At 42.4% G+C, this 20,448-nt stretch overlaps 1 protein-coding gene across 1 annotated transcript in view; it reads right to left on the bottom strand.

The window, feature by feature from the left end:
- Positions 1 to 20,448, bottom strand: part of ryr3 (ryanodine receptor 3) — a 181,780-nt gene that overhangs the window by 102,541 nt on the left and 58,791 nt on the right. The window contains exons 18-32 of the mRNA XM_079525534.1: positions 19,921 to 20,162; positions 18,961 to 19,153; positions 18,391 to 18,607; positions 17,764 to 17,868; positions 12,951 to 13,054; positions 12,380 to 12,463; positions 11,064 to 11,223; positions 9,877 to 10,021; positions 9,229 to 9,437; positions 8,579 to 8,753; positions 7,390 to 7,598; positions 6,058 to 6,221; positions 5,861 to 5,900; positions 1,849 to 2,009; positions 925 to 1,087 (exon numbers count right to left, since the gene is read on the bottom strand). Coding sequence (XP_079381660.1) covers positions 925 to 1,087; positions 1,849 to 2,009; positions 5,861 to 5,900; positions 6,058 to 6,221; positions 7,390 to 7,598; positions 8,579 to 8,753; positions 9,229 to 9,437; positions 9,877 to 10,021; positions 11,064 to 11,223; positions 12,380 to 12,463; positions 12,951 to 13,054; positions 17,764 to 17,868; positions 18,391 to 18,607; positions 18,961 to 19,153; positions 19,921 to 20,162 — 2,371 coding nt within the window. The remainder of the gene's footprint in view (positions 1 to 924; positions 1,088 to 1,848; positions 2,010 to 5,860; positions 5,901 to 6,057; positions 6,222 to 7,389; positions 7,599 to 8,578; positions 8,754 to 9,228; positions 9,438 to 9,876; positions 10,022 to 11,063; positions 11,224 to 12,379; positions 12,464 to 12,950; positions 13,055 to 17,763; positions 17,869 to 18,390; positions 18,608 to 18,960; positions 19,154 to 19,920; positions 20,163 to 20,448) is intronic.

A 20,448-nucleotide genomic window follows, 5' to 3' on the forward strand; every position in this document is an offset into this window, starting at 1 on the left:
AAAGCATTTAGAGAGAATAGTGCAGTATGAATACAGTGGACCCTTCTGGACTGAAATGACTTCTACCTAATAGCAACATGACCCTAGTAGTGCCTAGTCATTTGAATGCAATTATGCCAACCCGGTGGTGTTTGTGTGGTTGTTGTTGTCATTATGGCAATGTTGTGATTTCTTCTGACTTTGTGATGTTTTTTAAGGTAGTTCAAAAGTTATGGAAATAACTGGCTCTCTACATAAACAGATAATAATACTCTTGGGCTGTGCTGGTGGATTTTGATGGATGTTGTGATGCATGATACTATGATAGTGTTATACTGGAGCTCACTGCTAGATGAAATACTGAATAATGTATTTTTTGTTACATTTATTTTTTCGATAGATTTAATGATTGATGCTATACTGTAATTACAGTACACACTAGGTGATGGAATATAGATATTGTAGAGTGCCACAACTCTGCACCTGACCCCGGTGTTCAGTCTGAGCACTTAAGATTTATATAAGACTCTATAGTACTTTGTCATAGAACGAATAGAGAAAATAGCCGTTCTACAAGCTCATAAAACAAAACGCCTGCGGTTTCCGAGGCTAACAAGCTCACAGCGTGTTGAGATGTGTGAGCTTGTAGATGTGCTATTTTCATTATTTTCTTAAAAAAATATTTGTAACTAATTTGAACATTTTTGAAAATGTTTACCCGTAATGACATGTCCAAAACAGGGACACAATGGTTAATATGGTTAAAAGAGTTCTGTAGCCAGATTTGCCATGGCTTACAGACAGTATAAGTGAGGTGGCACTGGCTGCGTTGCCTATAGGCTGTGAGCTAGAGTGAAGAAGCCCCACAACAATGTGATTCAGTGCTGAACGTCATACAGTAAGGCACCAACATGACTCAACAACATTGTGTTCCGATCCCATTACCTGGTATATGATGGGCAGCTCGTGGCCGTTGGCGGTGAAGCAGATGAGACCGGTGGCCAAGTCCACCATGCAGCCGATCTCCAGGTCAACACTGGTGCGGGCGCTGGCTGTGGAACCCATCGCGTCCGATCCACACACCATGTAGCAGTTGCTCCTTTGGACGCTGCATGGTGAAGTAGTTAGAAAACATGAGCTTAGAGTGTAGTGTGTTGACAGAACAAGAAGCTTATGAAACATGGGAAAACCATCATGAATAAGAGAGAACCACAAGTCAAGCTCTATTATGAAACTAGATAGAAAGAAAAAACCCTGAAATCAATATGTAAATACTACAAAAAGGTTCCACCACAAAAAGTATTTGAGTTTGATTTCTGTTCTGCCCTTTTCAGTTATGCCCCACATCTCCTGACCTTTGCTGACTTGTGGTTTCTTCCTCATTGAAATTCCTCGCCACTACTATTACTCTGCTTACAGAGAAACACAGCCGAATAAACAATGCGAGTCCCGTGAGGTTCTATCGACCCACATTCACTCGGAGCCAACAAATCCTCTGAGTTAATTTAACCCTGACCCCAAATGGCCCCATAGGATTTCACTGTGCAGGTACAATGGTTCACTGCAAAGCACAACGCGTAATGTGCATTATAGAATATTGACAAAAGCAAAGCATTGAAAATCATCAATGTTCATTTAACTTTGAGAGTTTACAAATGGAACCAAATGGATCCCCCGTAAAGGTCCATTTGGTTCATTAATGAATGACTTCACTGTGTACACTGTACAGTACATCATCTTAAAAGGGGAGCTGGCAAAGTTGCACACATACCATTTTTAATAGTGTACTGTGATGATGTTGGCTTTCTTTTTACCTACAGTATTTTGTAAATTAACATTTATATATTTTCAAAATCAAGAAGGCCTTGCCTCTCGTGGACGCGGCCCCTCTCGTCTCCCAGGGTTATGGTGACGGTGCGCGTCTTGTTGAGGCTGAAGTTCTTGGTGTGCAAGTGGTAGTCGGGGGTGACCCAGCCCACCCACACCGACGCGGGGTCCTGGCCAGCAAATATTCTCACCGAATGGTAATACTGCAAAAAGAACACAGTGGGGGTGGGGTGGGGGTTAGCTCATAAAGTTAAGTGAAGGAAAAGACATCATACAGTTGGGTGCCACCGATATTGTCCCTTATCATTTGACCCATTTAGGCCTGACCTCAAAATTTTAAAAAATCCTTCTAAATCCTCCAGTTTTCTGAAATAAATATGTTCACGATTTTTCAAAAATAGCAGACCTACAAGCTCGTAGCGCGCCACTCGGTGGCGCGCTATGAGCTTGTAGATCTGCTATTTTTCAATAGCTAAATTATAACATAATGTTTAAAACACCAAAAGGGGTTCCCGCCCAAAATGGGTTAACTGTCCTTTTGCGCAGATCACGCAAACCTCAGCAAAAAGAAAAGGACAATATCGATGGCCTCCAACTGTATGTGTGTCACATTATCCCTTTGGTGTAACTTTGAATATGAACCCGAAAATGTACATTCTGTCTAGTCACCGTCATGCCCGTATTTGTCCACACTACACACAAGGGGCCCTATTAAGCAAGTGGAATCTAATTACATATAATTTTACAGTTTTTAAGACGTGGGGGCGGGTGCAATGTCATATTACAATTATGGGCCAGGTGAGAAGCGCTTTCGACACCCCGTGGTGTGAGCAAAACGGCCTTGAATTAGTCATGGGAGTGTTTCAGGGAGTTTTGAGGCTTACCCAATGAACATGTCCGTACTATTCTCTTTACGACACCAGCTGATGTCCTCATGGAATGCGCCCTTTTCGGCAAGTGGTATTACATTTCTGCAGACTGGCACCATAGACATGACATGACTTTGTCACATTTGGGTTAATTATTCATATTGCACTGCATGCTGTCACCTTTATGCCTCAAAAGAACAGATCCACAAGCTGTCACAGCCATGATGTGCATAGCTTGTAGGCCTATGTCTCTATTTTGTAAAGTAACTTGCAGTTTTCATTGGAAAGTCATTACAGCGGCGCAGCCATATGCTAAGGGAGGGAGATATACGCACATCATCACTTAATTTGTTTCTGTTCTAAGCATGAAAAACAGCTGTAAAAATCTTTATTCTAGTTGATTTGATTCATAAATGAATAACTAATACTTTGAAATGGCACCTACCTATACCTTTCAGATCGGAATGGAACTGCGAGTAGATACGCAGCATTGGCTGGCAAATTGGCAATCCATGCGTAATGCTCCCAGAATCGTCTAACCCCCGAACATACAAGTTCGTTTGATATTGTTTAATTCGATAAAAATATAACCATGTACCATACAGCGAATGAAAGCAAGATTCCTAAGGAATATGGGGATTTTTACATTTTAAAAAACGGTTGAGAAATGAGAGAACCATGAGTGTTTATAATATCAAATATTATAAGAATAATATGAAAGACAAACGGGCTGTGAAGAGCTCAGCTCACCATCCCGACAAGGAGGAAATATAGCCTATAGTGCATGCACGTATATGCACTGACTGTTGCACACACGCTCTTTATTTGTTTCTATTGAAAAACACCAGTAAAATAACGTTTATTTTATTTTATTTCATTCGAGTCACGACGAAGGAATGAGTTGAAATGCCATACGTGCGCCATGCGTATTGCTGCGGCCCCAATGTTATGGTCTTCGCTCGTAGCATTTTATTGAAGAAGAATTGAGTCGGGTGTGATACAGCGTATGAAAGCAAACTTCCCAGTGATTATTGAGATGTTTTAATTTTTAAAAAAGGTTTAGAAATGAGCGATATATGACCCTTTATAATCTCAACGAGAAAGCCAGACAGCTCGCTGTTGCCATGTCTCATAGAAACAAGTAAATAGGTCTATAAACATACTCCCAAAAGAATCGCATATAACAGGGGTCTACAACCTATTTTAAATGAAGTGCCATGTTTTTATTTTCTGATAGTGAGTCTGCCATATCAAGATTCCTTTTAATGACACCACATTAAAATTTCCAGCATATTTTGATTGTCCACAAATATAAAGTTCTTCCTTCTTTTTACATATTTTCTTGCACATTGTTATAATGATCATTATAAATATATATCCCCCTGCAGTCAGAGTTCATTGTTTTAATGAATGAATGTGATGCATTGTGAGCTGGTAGATCTGCTATTTTCAAAAGTAATCTTTGAAAAAAGTGACAATAAGAATATTTTTGAAAAATGTTATTGAAACATTTAAAAACACAAATCTGTCATGGGGGTCACTGGCTTAGTTGGGCAAATGCATTCATCTGGGGGTCCTTGACATGGGAATGTCGCTGTGTGAGGATCACTGGTTTAAACAACATTAGGAGAAAAGCCCAAATAAGCACTTTAGAAACAAGAAAAGCAACCACAACTACCAATATTTACAAGCAACTTTGCAGAAAAAGAAGCCGCTTATAATAAACAGAAAACAGACATGGCAACACTCCAGCAGCACTCCAGAGCCGCTCAAAGTGTAAAATCAAACAGTGCTTTTTGCTTTTAAGACGTGGTCAGACCCAGGCGGAATCGGTATGCGCTGAGTGTTTTTAGGTCAAGGGGCTTAATAGCAATTAGCGCAAAGCGAAAATAATTAACATATGGACACTCCCCCAATGCTAAATTATGCAGGAACGTGGTATTCCATATGAGTGAGCGCTCACCACGGCTTCCATAATACGAAAGGGCGCAGAGCGAGGGCGAAATCTGTATTACCGCATGGGTTTTTCGTCTTGCTTAATAGGGCCCAAGGAGTTTGCCAGCAAGACATCATAGCAGCTTTCTCCAAAAATATTCAATATTCATTATCAATAGAAGAAAAAGATTACTCCATAGATTACTCAAAAAGCATGTTCCATGTTCTAAATCAAAACACTATAAAACACAATGATTCTCTCCCATGTTTACATTCCTTCTGTCACTACACATTCTCTAATTCAACCTCTATGTTCTGATTGCAGAAGTGGAGATAGGAGCTGCTTATCATAAACGGCTCTATAAAACATCGATTCAAATGCTGCTACCACCAGAATATAAACTCTGTGGCTGCAATCAATCAGTCACGACTCGTGTTCCACCCGGGCTTGGAGGTTCTGGGTTCTCAGTAATTCTGTTACCATTCTCTCCTGTGTTTGCAGTGACCATCCGTTCGGCCCTGTATCTGGTGTCTGCCTCACTGAACTGGATCTTCACCTGTCTGCTCAAGCTACGTCTCATCACCTCAACTATTACTTCACTCTGGTTGCCTGGCTTTGCTTTTGGCTTGTAATCAGAATATTGAAATAGCAAATCTGGTTGTCTCGTATTGCATCTGGGTTATAAAATTCCATTGCTGTCAAAGTCTGACAACAACAGGACCTAGATTAACAAGGAACACCTGGGTATCTCTCGGGACAAGCACATAATGTAGGCGGAGGCAACTTGCCATAACTTCAGCAAGAAATGTGTACCTGAAGGTTAAAATTACTTTTTGGTATGAAAACACACATTTTTATATAACACCAAAAACGCTTGAAAATCAGTTGAACAATTACACGAGTTATGATTGTAATTGTGTAGATACCTCCTGCTTCCATACACATACATGCCTTATGAGGCACATCTTGCACCCAGAGATAGCGGCCATGTTGACAGCTGACGCATTGCTCCAATTAACAACAGCGACCAATGCGGTTATCTTATGTGAACACTGCATATCTGAGTGAAACAGCACAGAGTATCCGGACAGGGGGGCAGCAGTCCCTGGGTCAGTGTGGCCAAATACACTTCATCCATGTTTCAGTTGCCATGGGTGTTTGTAGATAATGACAGAACTTTCATTTTTGGGTGAACTATTCCTTTCAAACAGAGGAAGAGCACACTGAACGAGTTGTGTTGTAGGCTTACGGTTGTGATTCTTCCATAGTCATCTTCTTTTGGAGGTTGACTGCAGGGACAAACAAAAGTGACATCACCACATGTTGCAAAACAGACTAATTGTTTGCTGTAATTGTCTTGGTGGGGGTCCATGGCCAAATACATGACGTGAATTTCTCCTTGACATGAAACAGGTTTGAGAATCACTACTGTAAACTCTGTCTAACCTGAGCTTCTGCGATTCATCTAGAATGCTGGCAGTGGAGTGGAACTCCACTGGCATGCTCATCCTGCAGTACACCATGTCGTTGTTGCTGGTCTGTGTTCCGAAGGTCTTGTGTGTCACCTTGAGGCAGGGCGGGCTGTCTATCGTCCCGTCAATCCTCGTCACCTGAGAAGTCGCAATCATGAAGACGACAGAGAGGTGGAGATTAACCACTTGAACCCTAGCAATCCCTATTCTGGAAAGAACATTTGCAGAAAATAGCCATTACACGTCACAACGAGCTTGTAGATATGCTATTTTTGTCCATGTTTGCATATTTTGGCTGAATATTCAATTATTACATGCCCAGACTAGGGATGGTAGGGTTCATGTGAACTTCTATGACTCCAAACATGTTTTGAGTTTCAGACAAGCAATGAATGTGTTGATATATGAGATTAATTAACAATGTATCCCAAAGTCATACATTCATGGTTGACTCAAACATGAAACATGCAGAGATGTGAAATGTATTCTACAATGAAAAAAGCACTGATCTTCTCATTACAAGCCATTCAACTGCAAAATTGGACTACCCAAGTTGATGTACATGTTTATCATGTATTGGATATGAACTACATACAGTATCATCACTGTCAGGTGGAAACGCCGGTAGGGATATGTTTTATCCTAAATTAAATATTAAGTATGCCGCGAGTCAGTCAATATATGGTAGACTGTCTGATATGTGAGTAAATAACTGTGTGTGTGTGTGTGTGTGTGCGCGCGCGCGCGCGCGCGCGCGCGCGTGCGTGCGTGTGTGTGTGTGTGTGTGTGTGTGACGCGGGTATATCTACCTCAATGTGGCGGTGTGACTCGGGTATATCTACCTCAATGTGGCGGTGTGACTCGGGTATATCTACCTCAATGTGGCGGTGTGACTTGGGTATATCTACCTCAATGTGGCGGTGTGACTTGGGTATATCTACCTCAATGTGGCGGTGTGACTCGGGTATATCTACCTCAATGTGGCGGTGTGACTCGGGTATATCTACCTCAATGTGGCGGTGTGACTCGGGTATATCTTTACCTCAATGTGGCGGTGTGACTCGGGTATATCTACCTCAATGTGGCGGTGTGACTCGGGTATATCTACCTCAATGTGGCGGTGTGACTCGGGTATATCTACCTCAATGTGGCGGTGTGACTTGGGTATATCTACCTCAATGTGGCGGTGTGACTCGGGTATATCTACCTCAATATGGCGGTGTGACTCGGGTATATCTACCTCAATGTGGCGGTGTGACTTGGGTATATCTACCTCAATGTGGCGGTGTGACTCGGGTATATCTACCTCAATGTGGCGGTGTGACTTGGGTATATCGAAGAACGTGGGCAGGCGCTTGCTGAACCACATGGTGATGTCGCGGTTCATGTTGACAGCGAACGGCTCAAAGCCCTCCTGGAGTCCACACATGGTGTAGTACTTGAAAGTGCTGGCGTCCTTTCCCAGGTTCATGCGGCCCATTTGGGACATTCCCACGCTGCACACTGGGACGAAGCCTGGAGGGAGGGGTGGTGTTAGCAGAGTTTTTGAGCGGTGCAGACCGTCTTCAATGAAGAGCTATGTGTGCAGGTCTGTATGTACACTTTGTACAGTATGTCCCTATGTCCGAGTATTGACCTATGCAGCATGCTGATTGGGGTCGCAGGAGGGGTCATTACAACCCTTGTGCTCAAGTCAACATCAACTGAAAGACTGAAAGGCTCCACACATTTGAAATACTTTATTTGGATCTGCACAAAAGGCGCAATACATTAGATCCAAAATTCCAAACACTGATCAGAAGAATGTTACATTACGGTCAAACCAGATGCAACTGCTGCACATGCTTTACACACAGAGGAATAAATCACACCCGTGTGAAGTGATCATAATATGCTCTTATCATCATCATGACGTAACATGTCGATTTGCTTCGATTTACACATTCTCCATTCATTGTCATTGGGAATTTAATGTTTGTGTATGACGAAAATCTACACTAATAGCTGAAAATAGGATGGGCTAGTGCCCCTCAAAAAGATAGCACAGTACTACTACTTGACACTACTGGACAGGATGTTTTTTTAAGCCACTTAAGGATGAATCAAACATCGCTAAGTTGACAGTTATATCCCAAGGCCATAACGCTCGCACGCACGCACGCACGCACGCACGCACGCACGCACTTGGATTTTTGCAAAACACATTTCTGGAACAAAATGCCTCAAATCATCCAATTGCCATCAAAGGAGTAAGAACAAATGTCACCCTTTTCACATTGGCCTATTATAGCGCCACCAGGAGGCCACAACCTGACCTGGCATGGTAGAGACCTGTGCCCCGAGGGGCACTTTTTCTAGTTTATAGTGCAATTAGCTGATTATTGAACTGCAACACTGTTGTGTTCATGAGTTTATGTTTTTGCTGCATAACAACTTTAGGCCATACAAGAGCCACACATTTTATACCCGTAGGGCCTATAGTGTTGAAAACTCACCATCCTCCGTCTCAAAGTCCATGAAGGCCAGCTCAGAGCCCTTGCTTGTGATTATGAGCTCTCCATTGAGGGTGAAAATCATAGACTTGTCCTCCATGTTAATCATGCAGCCAACCACGTCTCCCTCGTTCCATGTCTGCCCAAAGTATCGGCTGCCGGCGTGCAGACGTCGACCCTGAGGAAAAACAAAACAAAACACAAGCACCATTACTGGCTTTATGGAAAATGTGGTTACAAAACATTGGCAGCAATTAGAGAACTCCCTCATTTTCCAGCTCTCCTGTTGTGATACTACATTACTATTGACAAGACTTACTGTACAATATATATTTGTCGCATTATTAACAACTTAAACACTACTCCATTGAACGGAGGTCTATAATGTACTTAGTCCCCTGCTTTTATTTACACCAAATCTCTTTGCCGAAAATAGCTAATCTACAAAGCAAACACGGTGCAGTGACATATTGTGAGCTTGTAGATCAGCTATTTTCTCATGTGTTGGTACAGATCACAATTATTTTATTCATAACAAGCATCTGGAAAGCTCAGTGAAGAGCATTGTAAGCAAAGTATGCCAAGTATGACTTTTACTACAGAGGTACAATATAACTAATATATGTTGCCGATTACAGTATAGCTGGTTTTACCCTGTATCCGTCAAAGACGTAGGCTTGGTCGTCGAATCCCAGCTCCACATCGGGTCTGCAACCAAGTCTGGCCCAGCCCACCCTCATATCGCCTCCGGTCGCGGCCTCAAACTCAAAGTACCACTTTCCTGTTGTCACTGCGTACGTCTTCTCCACACGGAATAAGCGAATGGTGTCTAGGTTGTCCTGGTTATCCAGGCCATGCACAGCTATTGGCAAGGAGAAAATTGGAAGATCCAGATAAGGCCCCTAATCTCACACAGATCACAAAACTGAAATTGGTCTCAGTGTGATATGCTGCTGATATTGATTACCATCCAATAAGATAATGCAACAGATAGGAACTTGCTACTGTATTTTGCTATTTTAAGTATAGATTTTTGAACACAAACTCTACAAAGGTGAGGAGAATTAATAAGGCTTGATGAGAAGTGATTTTCAAAAGGAAAATAAAGTTTGTTATTGAATACGTTGAATGCAATGCTATATGACATGGCACATTCATCCTTATCCTTTTTGACCTCCAAACTGAAACGAGGTCTTCATTCAGCATGTTGAAAGACTGACATCAGGGTCATAACTCATAAGACATACGTATAAAGACTCAGGCAAGCAGTAAAACACGACCATATAAAACCATATCCTCACCTTCCTGGTCTGGAGGATCAATATCATATCCGTATCCAACTAGAGTCCTGATGGCTTCTCTCAAACTGTCTCTGTTGGACTTCTTGGTGCGCTCGTCCAGTAAAGCATATGGCACCAGACGCGGATTACGTCTGCTCTTCAAATCCTAGCACAAACAAGAGAAGATACACAATCAAAAATATTAACTAATCGGTTAAATCAATTATATATTTTTATGACAATTGATTTTGACAAATAAAACAACATTTTGTTTATTTGTATTCGATAGAATAATCACTAAGAAAATAATTGATATTTGCAGCTCTACAATAATTCAGAGCAAATAGGCAGGTAGAACCGAGACCTGCACACTAATACAACAGAGTGCCAAAGGGGCAGGCAGATAATGTGCATGTAGCTACTGTTTCCAAGTTTGTTCGAGAGATTGAGTTGTGTGTGCATCAGCAAAAGTGCAGAGTCATTAAGATATCCATCTAATCTGATTTTGTGTAGAAGTAATTAGTTCATTAGGTCAATAAAAAGACAATTAATCTGAGATGTAATCTGAAGTCCACACAGCTGGTGTTGTGTCATCATGAAATGTCTCCATTATTTTGTAAAGACCAAGCAGACCTACGCTGGCCCTCGTTTATACACTTAAACCCTACAGTATATACTTCCTTTTACTTCAAATAGCAAAGCTATTTTCAATGAATGTTCTTCTATTTTTGGCCAAATGTTCTTCTATATTAGCTAAATGTTCTTTCCAAGAATAGGGACAGTAGGGATCACGTGGTTAACAGTGAGAGTGTGGCAGTGGTGTAAAGTATTAACCAAGTACAATTTTGAGGTATGTGTCCTTTACTTAAGTATTTCCAATTTCCAATACTTTCACTTCCAGATCCAAATATTGTACTTGCCGACTCCACTACAATTATTTGACATGGCTTTAGTTACTATTTACTTTGTAAATTTGGATTATTATCACAAAACATACAGTAACCACTTCAGCCGAATATACATTTCGGCTATTTTCAAAAGATTATTATACATTTGAAAACTTGAAATGGGACATTCTGTATAATGAGTAGTGTTACTTTTGGTACTTTAAGTACATTTTGAATTCCGGACTTCCGGAGTATTTCTATATTATTCTCTTACTTAAGTAAAACATGTGAGTAGTTTTTCCACCACTGGAGTGTGGTTACCTGCTGGATGCCATAGGTCCATCCTTGTTTAATTCTGTCCTTGGCCCACACGTTGTGGGCGTTCTCCGCCAGTTTATCTACCAGAACCTCCTGACCTGCAGACAGCTTCACGTCAGAAAGATCCAGTGGCGCAGGCTTGTAACCGTTAGACATCGAATAGCTGCAAATGACACAACATGACAGCTGTCAAGATATCTATTCATGACCCAGGTTATTGCAATTGTCTGTCCGTGAGCGAAGGAACTTGGGAACCGATGGGTGGAATTTCATGAAACTTGTTATAAACGATCAGCAGTCTCCACTGAAGAGCTGATTAATGTTTGGGTCAAAGGTCAAGGTCCAAATGACATAATCAGAAATATTTAGAACAAGAGATGTTGGTGCTGGCAGAGATTGAACCCCAAGGTGTTTTGTTTTGAATTCTGTTGCAGTTTCTTTAGATATATATGCCATGTTATGTCATGTCCTATGTCTGAATCAATTGTATGTTAAAGAGGGAGTGCCACAATTTTTGTATTTTTCCAGTTTTTCATGTGTCTATGAAGTAACAGTACTTCATTAGACACCCTGGAGTCGTTTTTATGTGCAATGGTGTATTAACTTTGTATTTAGGGTTTCTTACTGGAGGCTGAACCATTGACAGTCAAACGGGCCAATGAAATACAGTAAACAGTAATATAGTGACATCACACTATCAGCCCCTCCCCTAACCCCTCCCCCTTTATCATACAACTACAGCTGTGGGTGCGGCTTCAGTTCAGGTGGATCACCACCCATCACCACCGACCAGGCAAACCAGGCATACTTAATGAACTGGTGGGTGTGCCCAAATAAAAACAACATTTTAACAAATACTGTACACTTTTTTGAAAAAATGATACCTCCTTATATAACAATAAGACCTGATGATCATGTTTTAGGGTGGAAAAAAATCACGGCACTCCATCTTTAAAACCACTTAAACCCTATAGTTGACTGGTGTCCCCCAGGGGTCTATACTAAATTTGTTAGCACAACCTAAAAATGTGTCAAAACGAGAATGAGAATGCTATTCCCAGAATAGGGACACTAGGGTTCATCTGGTTAATTGAACCAAAGGTATTCCTACTCATGTATTGTCACCGTGTCCTTTGCAGGTCTTGGCTGGTGCAACAGGCATGGGAAAATATAAAAAGGTGGAGCAGAGCATCTGTCCTCTTTGTGGTCAGCTGACATGACCCAGATGTACAGGTCCTCTCACATATGGGCCAATGTAACTCTAACCTGTTGACCTGGTCGTGGTTGTGTAAACACAGAGTAGGAACAAAAGGTCGTACTCTTTGGGTAATTTGACTTTCTTCAGATCATCCGCAGCGTGCACGTGGAACTGGGCAACGTGGCAGCCAAGGGACAACAGCGTTCTGAGAAAGGGACAGAGACAGACACCAGACAGCAGAAAGGTTGAGTGGACACAGACAGACAAAGATATATTGGACAACCATAAGAAATGTTATCACATCAATTTGTTGAGTGAGCGTGCTTTAAAAATATAAAAATAAATAACAGCCCACAGATAGATCTCAGTCAATCAATATACCGAGGATAACTACTGCATGTATACAGTGCTGACAGATTGCATATCTAAACAAAGCTCCATGTAAAAGGGAGTTACGCGTGGAGAGCCAAGCCTAATGATTCCACAGAACGATGACTCAGTGGCTAGCAGAAATGGACTTTGCACTCTCGACTTTGTGAGAATCAATAGCGGAGCACAGCGAGGAGATACAACTCATTAGAAGGTGCTGCTTTAATCCTGGCCTAATCTGTGCTTCAACAGCATCCAGCTGAGAGCAGTGGGTTTTCTATGAATATGTAAGTGGATTCTTTAGCAGAGGCATTCAGACTTACTTGATCGTCTCGCTGGACATCTGCAGGTTGTAGTTCCTTTCCGTTTCAGGCAGCTTAGTGAAATCCACAAGGCAAGGGTGCTGCCTCTTGTTGTCATCACGAACCTGGAGAGAAAATAGGTTTAGGCATGATTACGGTTGATCGATAAATCAATCAATCAATCAATCAATCAATCAATCAACATCCTAACAGAAGGTAGATTCTATAAATATGGAAAGAATAATTACACATCACACTGATCACAGCCAACAGGCAAAAGTATACCTCACAGTGCTCACACCTTTGCACAAAGCACAGGTATAGAGAGATTTAGTCTACTCTCCAGGAGGGGCGAGCTACTACTCTACTCTGTGCAGTCTACTCTGTGACTACTCTGTGCAGTCACAATTCACATGTTAGTTAATTGTCGCCCTGAATAATTAAATCCTCAGGTGTTGATGTTTTAAATGATGCGATTAACTGGGAGGGATGATCCACAGCGGGGCATGTCTGCGTGAGCATCTAATTGAGAGCAATGCGCTGCTGTGCCCAGGCTCTCAATAAAGACTGTGGCATAACCGCTACCTCTGGGTATCTTCTGCTGTCCACAGGAAACCAATAAGTGTACTGTACTGTAGGTGTCCCCAAACACATGCAGTACACAGGCTGAGCACTCGGACATGATGTAGCGGCAGCCAATCCATAACCAAGTTTATAAACCATATCAGTGTGAATCCCTGCCAAGTAACTGTACCTTTGTTCAAACTTTCTCCTATCTAGGATTTGGGGACAATGTCACTTTGAAGGACTAATGAGGACTCGTTCAAACTAAATTAAATGCTGAGCATCTGCGGTTCCTAAATTGGCTGGCTCCAGCCCCTGAATCACCATTCACGGAATTTCATGCCAATTCAAAGAATTCTGTATGTTGGAATTTAGGGTCTGGTGTTGTTGTTGTCCAGTGTGTTGTATTGATTGAAATTCTAACCAGTCCAATCAGCGTCTATTGAATGCAATGAAGAAGAAATGAATCTCAGTGTTACAACAAATTCTGTGATGTATCGCATTTTGTGACCGGCTACACGATATTCTGATTGCAGGGAACAGTCTAATGTGAAAGGATAGGACATTATTGTTACAACTTTACCCACTAGCAAAGCTACCAGTTTTTCATCTTGGGGATACCGGTAAATACCCAATCTGGTAAGAGTTTAATTGTTTGTTAGCAAGCTGGCCAGGGTTGCTTGACAATGACGTGAAATGTTTTGCTATTGTAATTGGTTATGGAATCGCCATGGAATCGCCCATCTCCGAAAACGGCTGCAGTGGGAACACTTTCAGAATGACTAATGAAGTGGAACTAAATGTTAATTCAGGCTGAGGGTCAGGGCTGGTACCTAAATATTGTCCAGTATAAATGACAAGGCCCTGGCCCCTCCTCGCCTGAGTGCCAATGTCATGCATCGTAATTAATCTAAATGACACATTTTTGGAAGGCAGCATGATCATTTTGCCAAAACGGTCTGTGTGATGCCTTTGAGGGGAGAGATGCTGTGACGGAAACTATAGCACCGAAGAGCTATGGCGTGTGACTTATAATAATAATAACAATTATTTATAAAGCGCTTTTCGGAAACAATGTTTACAAAGTGCTTTACAATGCCATGGTAAAAACACATCCATAGGGATAACAAACAACAATTTAAATGCATAAAACAAACAATATAAGACAAATAAAAAAAAACAAATCATATCATATAGACTGACATGATAAACATGTAACGTGATAAAACTAAGGAAAGGCTTTAGTGTACACATATGAAATATGTGATTTAGTGATTTAAAAGATTCCACTGCTAGCCTTAAAGCCAAACGCAGGTCATTCCAGAGTCTGAGCCCCCTGGCAGCAAAAGCCCGGTTGCCCATGGTGATCAGGCGAGTCGAGGGAACTTCTAAGAGAGCCAAACCTGAGGATCTAAGGGTGCGTGCTGGCCTGTATGGTTCCAGCATATCCGAAATATAGCTGGGAGCCAGGCATCGCATGGCTTTAAAAGTAATCAATAAAATCTTAAAAGTCAACGGTAAAAGTCACCGGCAGCCAGTGGAGAACAGCCAGGATTGGTGTAATGTGGTCATGTCTCCTAGACCTTAAGTTGTTAGTAGTCTAGATGTGGAGTTTTGTACAAGTCGAAGACGGGAGATTACTTTTTTGCTAAGCCTAGAGTATAATGAGTTGCAGTAGTCTAAGCGAGATGAAATAAAAACATGAATGACTTTTTCAAGGTCTGCAAATGATAAAAAATACCTAGTTTGGAAAGAAGTTGAAAGAAACAGGCAAGTCTGAGTCAAACATCACACCCAAGTTGTGGGCCGAGGTCTTAACATTGTTTGACAGATTGCCAAGATGTGACTGGAAGGGGATGGTGGAATGTGATGGGCCAAATAAGAGGATCTCACTTTTTAGACTCATTACGTTGGAGAGAGTTCTGGGATATCCCAACATTTGATTTCTGATAGACAGGTGAGAATTTGGGTCATGTTACTCGTGTCACCGGGCTTGAGTGGGATCAGCGTGGGGGGGGGGGGGGGGTCCATGCATCTGCTTTTGTATCCCCTACAAAAAGAAATGTATGGCCGGTGGGGATATGTTGTTTTATCCTTGCTCCTGGTCGGACTGAATCAAATACATGCATTTTCTTTTGGTTCATAGACTGTTTGACACAATTAACAATTGCGTTAACAATCTAGTTAAAAATATGTGAACCACATTAACACTAGCCTCGGAAACCCAGAGAAAAAAAAAGTCTGGGACTGAGTCCACTTCAATTCGGCATAGAGTAACGCAAACGTCGATCACTCTCTGCGGATTTCTGATCGTCTGCACCTTTGTTAAATTGATGCACACGTACACACACACACACTCCTCTCTCTCTCTGTCACTCTAATTAATTAGTCTCATGTCGCGCAGCTGCATCTAGATTCTCCCGGTGGATCCTGCCGGGAGCTGCCTATGCCATAGAAAGCATAGGTGGACCCCAGGCTACATTAACACTGGTGTGACTATTTTGGTCAAATTTGTCTAAACTTGAGCATACATAATTGCATACATAAATCAACTGGCGGCCCGGGGGCCACCTTCACTTAATGCAGCCCGAAGGTTAATACTGACATATTATTGATTTCAGCTCTTACAATTCCAAATATGCAAACATGACCCGCTTTAATTACTTCAGTCTATATATAGCTAAATGACTAGTATTCAAATGTTATTGTCTTTTTTTAATGTCCAATGTATTTGCATTTAAGTTAAAAAATTTAACATAAGCATAACTAAATGCATTTGAAATTCATTTAAAAATATATTTTTAAGCATTCCAATTCAAAAATAGCAAAACAATAATTCACGATTTCAATTAATATATAGCAAAAATAGCAGATCTACAAGCTGAAAACACGTTGCAGTGCGACACGTTTTGAACTTGTAGATCTGCTATTTTACATACGACAGTATATGCAATGTGGCCCCCTGGAGTGAGTGTGGAACTATAATGTTGATGATTAAAATAGGGTGCCTTTTGCATCCCAAAACGCAGTTTATAGTTAAGGGACGCAATAAAACAACGACCTCTGCATCCACGGGATGCACTACTGTACTACTGTACTGTTTTTTATTCTAGTTTATAATAATCATTTCTTCTTCTGTTTTCTACATGAATATAACCACATTATACAATTTGTAAAAATGGCAAAATATGACTCCTAACGTCGTTGAAGTGGGACTGATAAAAAGTCCCTGGGACTCATCTAAAAGACCATCCCTGCATCCCGGGACTCATCACATTGAAAACCTATTTACATCACCGATGGCCCTCTGCCTCTTCAAAGTTGCCCACCCCTGAACTAGAGGGTCGTCTGCTACGTAGCCCTCAGAGTTTGGGCCCACACCTATGATCTGACCAATATGTCTGAGTGATGCGAGTGCGAGGGCTTTGCCAGAGTACCCGTTGTACCCGTCTGTCTGTCAGTTTTGTGCCCATATATGGAGATCTCCCTTTTATGACCATATGTAGATCCCTGATGTCATCAGTATATGCCCATATATGGGCATGCCCTCTTTTGAGCCTTTATGTTGCGTTCACATGAGGCATGTGCTAAGATACAGTCTACAATTTATTGTCAATGGAAGCCAGCGGCAAAGACGCAATAATGCGAGTAGCTGCTCCAAATGATACAACCATTCTATAATGCACCCTTATATGGAGCCGACTGATTTGTTTGCACCTGATGCCATGACGACACATTGAGGCTAGACAACATACACCATATTTGCGCGTAGCTGCATTGGGAACTCCTTATGGTTATGACTGGTTATATTTGGTTATATTTGTCATAATTAAGTATTATATTAAGTGGTTATAAAAAATGTCTCCCCCCTCTTTCATTTAGTTTTTTTTTTTAACCCTAACCCTAACCCTAACCCTAGTTTCATTCATTAATTTTTGAGTGGTGTAAACCACTCCTACAACTGGCTTTTGTGTGCAGAAAAAAATGAGCATGGTTGCTATGTTCAAAATAATTTCTGACGTAATTAAATCACACCCGGGTGAACAGGGTGAACATAGCAACCGTGGTCATTTTTTCTGCACAAAAAAAGCCAGTTGTGAAATCACATCCGGGTGTGATTTCATTACGTCAGACATGATTTCATTACGTCAGACAGACCTTACACCACTCAGTTCACACGGGTGTGATTTTTATTTTTACAAATGGAAGCCTAGTTTCATCAGCTCCCTGCAGTGTGTGCAGGGATGGCGTCGGAGTGTACAGCCAGTACCTTGCCGTAGGTCCAACCCAGTTCGATCTTGTTCATCCCCCATAGTTCATGGATGTTCTCTGCCAGCCTGTCCCGGACATTGTCCAAGTGAGCAGGGAGCGCAATCTGGAAGGAGAGGAACATAGCAGATGGTTTGGTTGGATGATAAATAGATGCCAATGGGCCAGTGACCAAAAGTGATTAATTACTCTTCTTCCCCGTAAAATGCATTGGTTCAATTCCTGGGGATCAGTTTGACAGCACTTTCACTCAAGTACATTCGTAACAGTCTTTGCTGTGTGTGCGCATGGGTGCGTGTGTGTGTGTGTGTGTGTGTGTGTGTGTGTGTGTGTGTGTGTGTGTGTGTGTGTGTGTGTGTGTGTGTGTGTGTGTGCGCGCGTGCGTGTGTGTGTGTGTGTTGTTGCTAATGTATATGCAGTATAGTCTGTGTTGCTGGCAGCCCATCTGTGTTGGTCTGGGGAGGGTGTAGAGTAGACAACCACTTGTGTCCTCCGATACACATGGAGTCACCAGATGCTACTTTTCAGCGGACAGTGAGGTGTTTCATGTGCGGAAGGACACGCTCAATGTTCTCCCCAACTTGTAGGATTGGTTAGTGACCACTACTGCTGGTGTCCCGCCACTCACCTGACTGGTGTCCACTGGCGTGGGGATGAAGGAGGCCTGTGAGAGGAGCTGCGTTGTGCCCAGCAGGTCCCTCATCCCGTCATGGTCTCGCTTATAATCTTTCACAGGCTCCACCCTCATCTTCTCCTTTGGCAGCAAGGCCTCGTAGCAGGGAGAATAACCCGCCGGGGGCAGGAACTTGAAGTCTCCGTGACGACCGCCCAAGAGTAAACGGACCCTGAGTAAGGAAGCGGTTCCGAGAATAATTATACTTTTAGTTTAGTTAATAACAACATTGGCGATCTTGTTGTGCATGGAAAGCAGTCAAGGGTGTGTCAGCTCAGGGAGCATTTGACACCTCTTTTTTACCAGTTACACCTTACATACAGTATTCCACAGTCACACAACAAATAGTGAAAATAACAGATCTAGAAGCTCACAACGTGCTACAGTCCAAGAGGTTGTGAGCTTGTAGATTTCCACTCAATTAAAAAAATGTGAATTTTGTTTAATTATTTTGGTAGTTGCTGTCAGATAGTGCTGCACGGTTAATGTAGGTCATCACATGGCCTTCTCCACACTGAGCCTCACTTGACGCCCGCTGAGAAGCTGACGACCGGGAAGAAGAAGCCGTCAGTGTTGAAGTCCTCGAACATGCCCTGGACCGGCTGTCCGTTGATTCTGAAGGACATGCTGGTGGCGGCCAGGTCCAGACAGCAGCTCACTACATCGTCAGAGTTCAGCAGGTGCTGGTTAATGGAGGCCACGGCCCTGGGGATACGCCCTGCAGTAGACAGGCATGATGGGGATGGAGAGAGAGAGAGAATAGATGGCTGCTACAATGGCAAAGTCATTGAGAATGTAGGGCAGGGACACATGTGCAGTGGAGGGGAAGGGGAGAGTACTATAGAGCAGGTTGTATTGTTGTATATTGCAATAATAATGTGTGGTTGTAACAAAATTCCAAGACACACCTGGACTTGTATCACAGCACACCAGTGTGCCTCTGCACAGTGTTTGGGATTCACTGCTGTAGACTAAGGTTGGTGAGGTATGAGATTGCGGGAGTTGTTTTTTGTTTTTGTTTTGGGGGGTGGGCGTATTCTTGCAGGGAAGAGCATGAAAGCAAGGGAAGGAAGGTGACAAGCCTTTTAGTGGTTTCCGGGGAGGGCGTAAGTAGATGTGACATATGGTAGATGCTGTGTTAGAAGAGAGTCGACGGCGAGGTGAGAACTCACACTGGGTGAAGTAGAGCTAGGGAGCATGGGAGAGACTAGCTAAGTGGTAAAGAGAGGTTACGTCATTCGGAGGCTGGTTGGGGAGTTCTGTGTAATGTTGCCCTTGAGAAACTGCAAGGTCACAACATAGCCATCCAGTGTGGACAGCATGCCCCTGGACAGCTTACAATGAAATCTGTGAGGTTATTTACGTCCAACACAAGCTTACCATAACTACATGAGCCCTATCGTACCTACTCTGGGTATGTCAAAATAGGAAAACATTCGGAGAAAATAGCAGATAGCCCTACTGCAGTCTGGTAAAGATTCCTACCTGACCAGAGGTGAAGTCCGTCAAAACTGTAGGAGTAAAGGTCGTCCCCGACTCCGTTGCCCCCCCATCCCTCTCCTCCTCCGGGGTACGGAGCATAGCCGGCGGTGTTGGCCCAGCCCACCCTGAGGTGAGTGGGCTCACCGGTCACAAAGTGGTCCACCTGGTCAATCACCACCTCAAAGTACCACTTCTTATACTGGGCCGATCCCTCTGCCACACCCAAGAAGATGTTGGGCCTCATACTGGATAGGTGAAAAGACATGGAGGTAGCATGCATCATATGAACTGCTCAGTATTGAGACATACTGTACATAGAGGCACTGAATAAGTGGCTGACATTGTTCCACATTACCTTTCTCTGTTCTTTTATTCTGTTCTCTTATATAACTAATGCGTACATCGGGTCTTTTCAAAGAAAACAAAATCACATTTAGCTTGTTGATCTGCCACGTATTGACTTAATATATTCCAGATAAAATCATAATCATAAAAGTTGTGTAAAGGTCAAGTGCAACCTGCCTCGGTGAA

This window comes from Electrona antarctica (genome assembly GCF_951216825.1).
Source record: "Electrona antarctica genome assembly, chromosome: 17".
In the NCBI taxonomy this organism is placed as follows: Eukaryota; Metazoa; Chordata; class Actinopteri; order Myctophiformes; family Myctophidae; genus Electrona; species Electrona antarctica.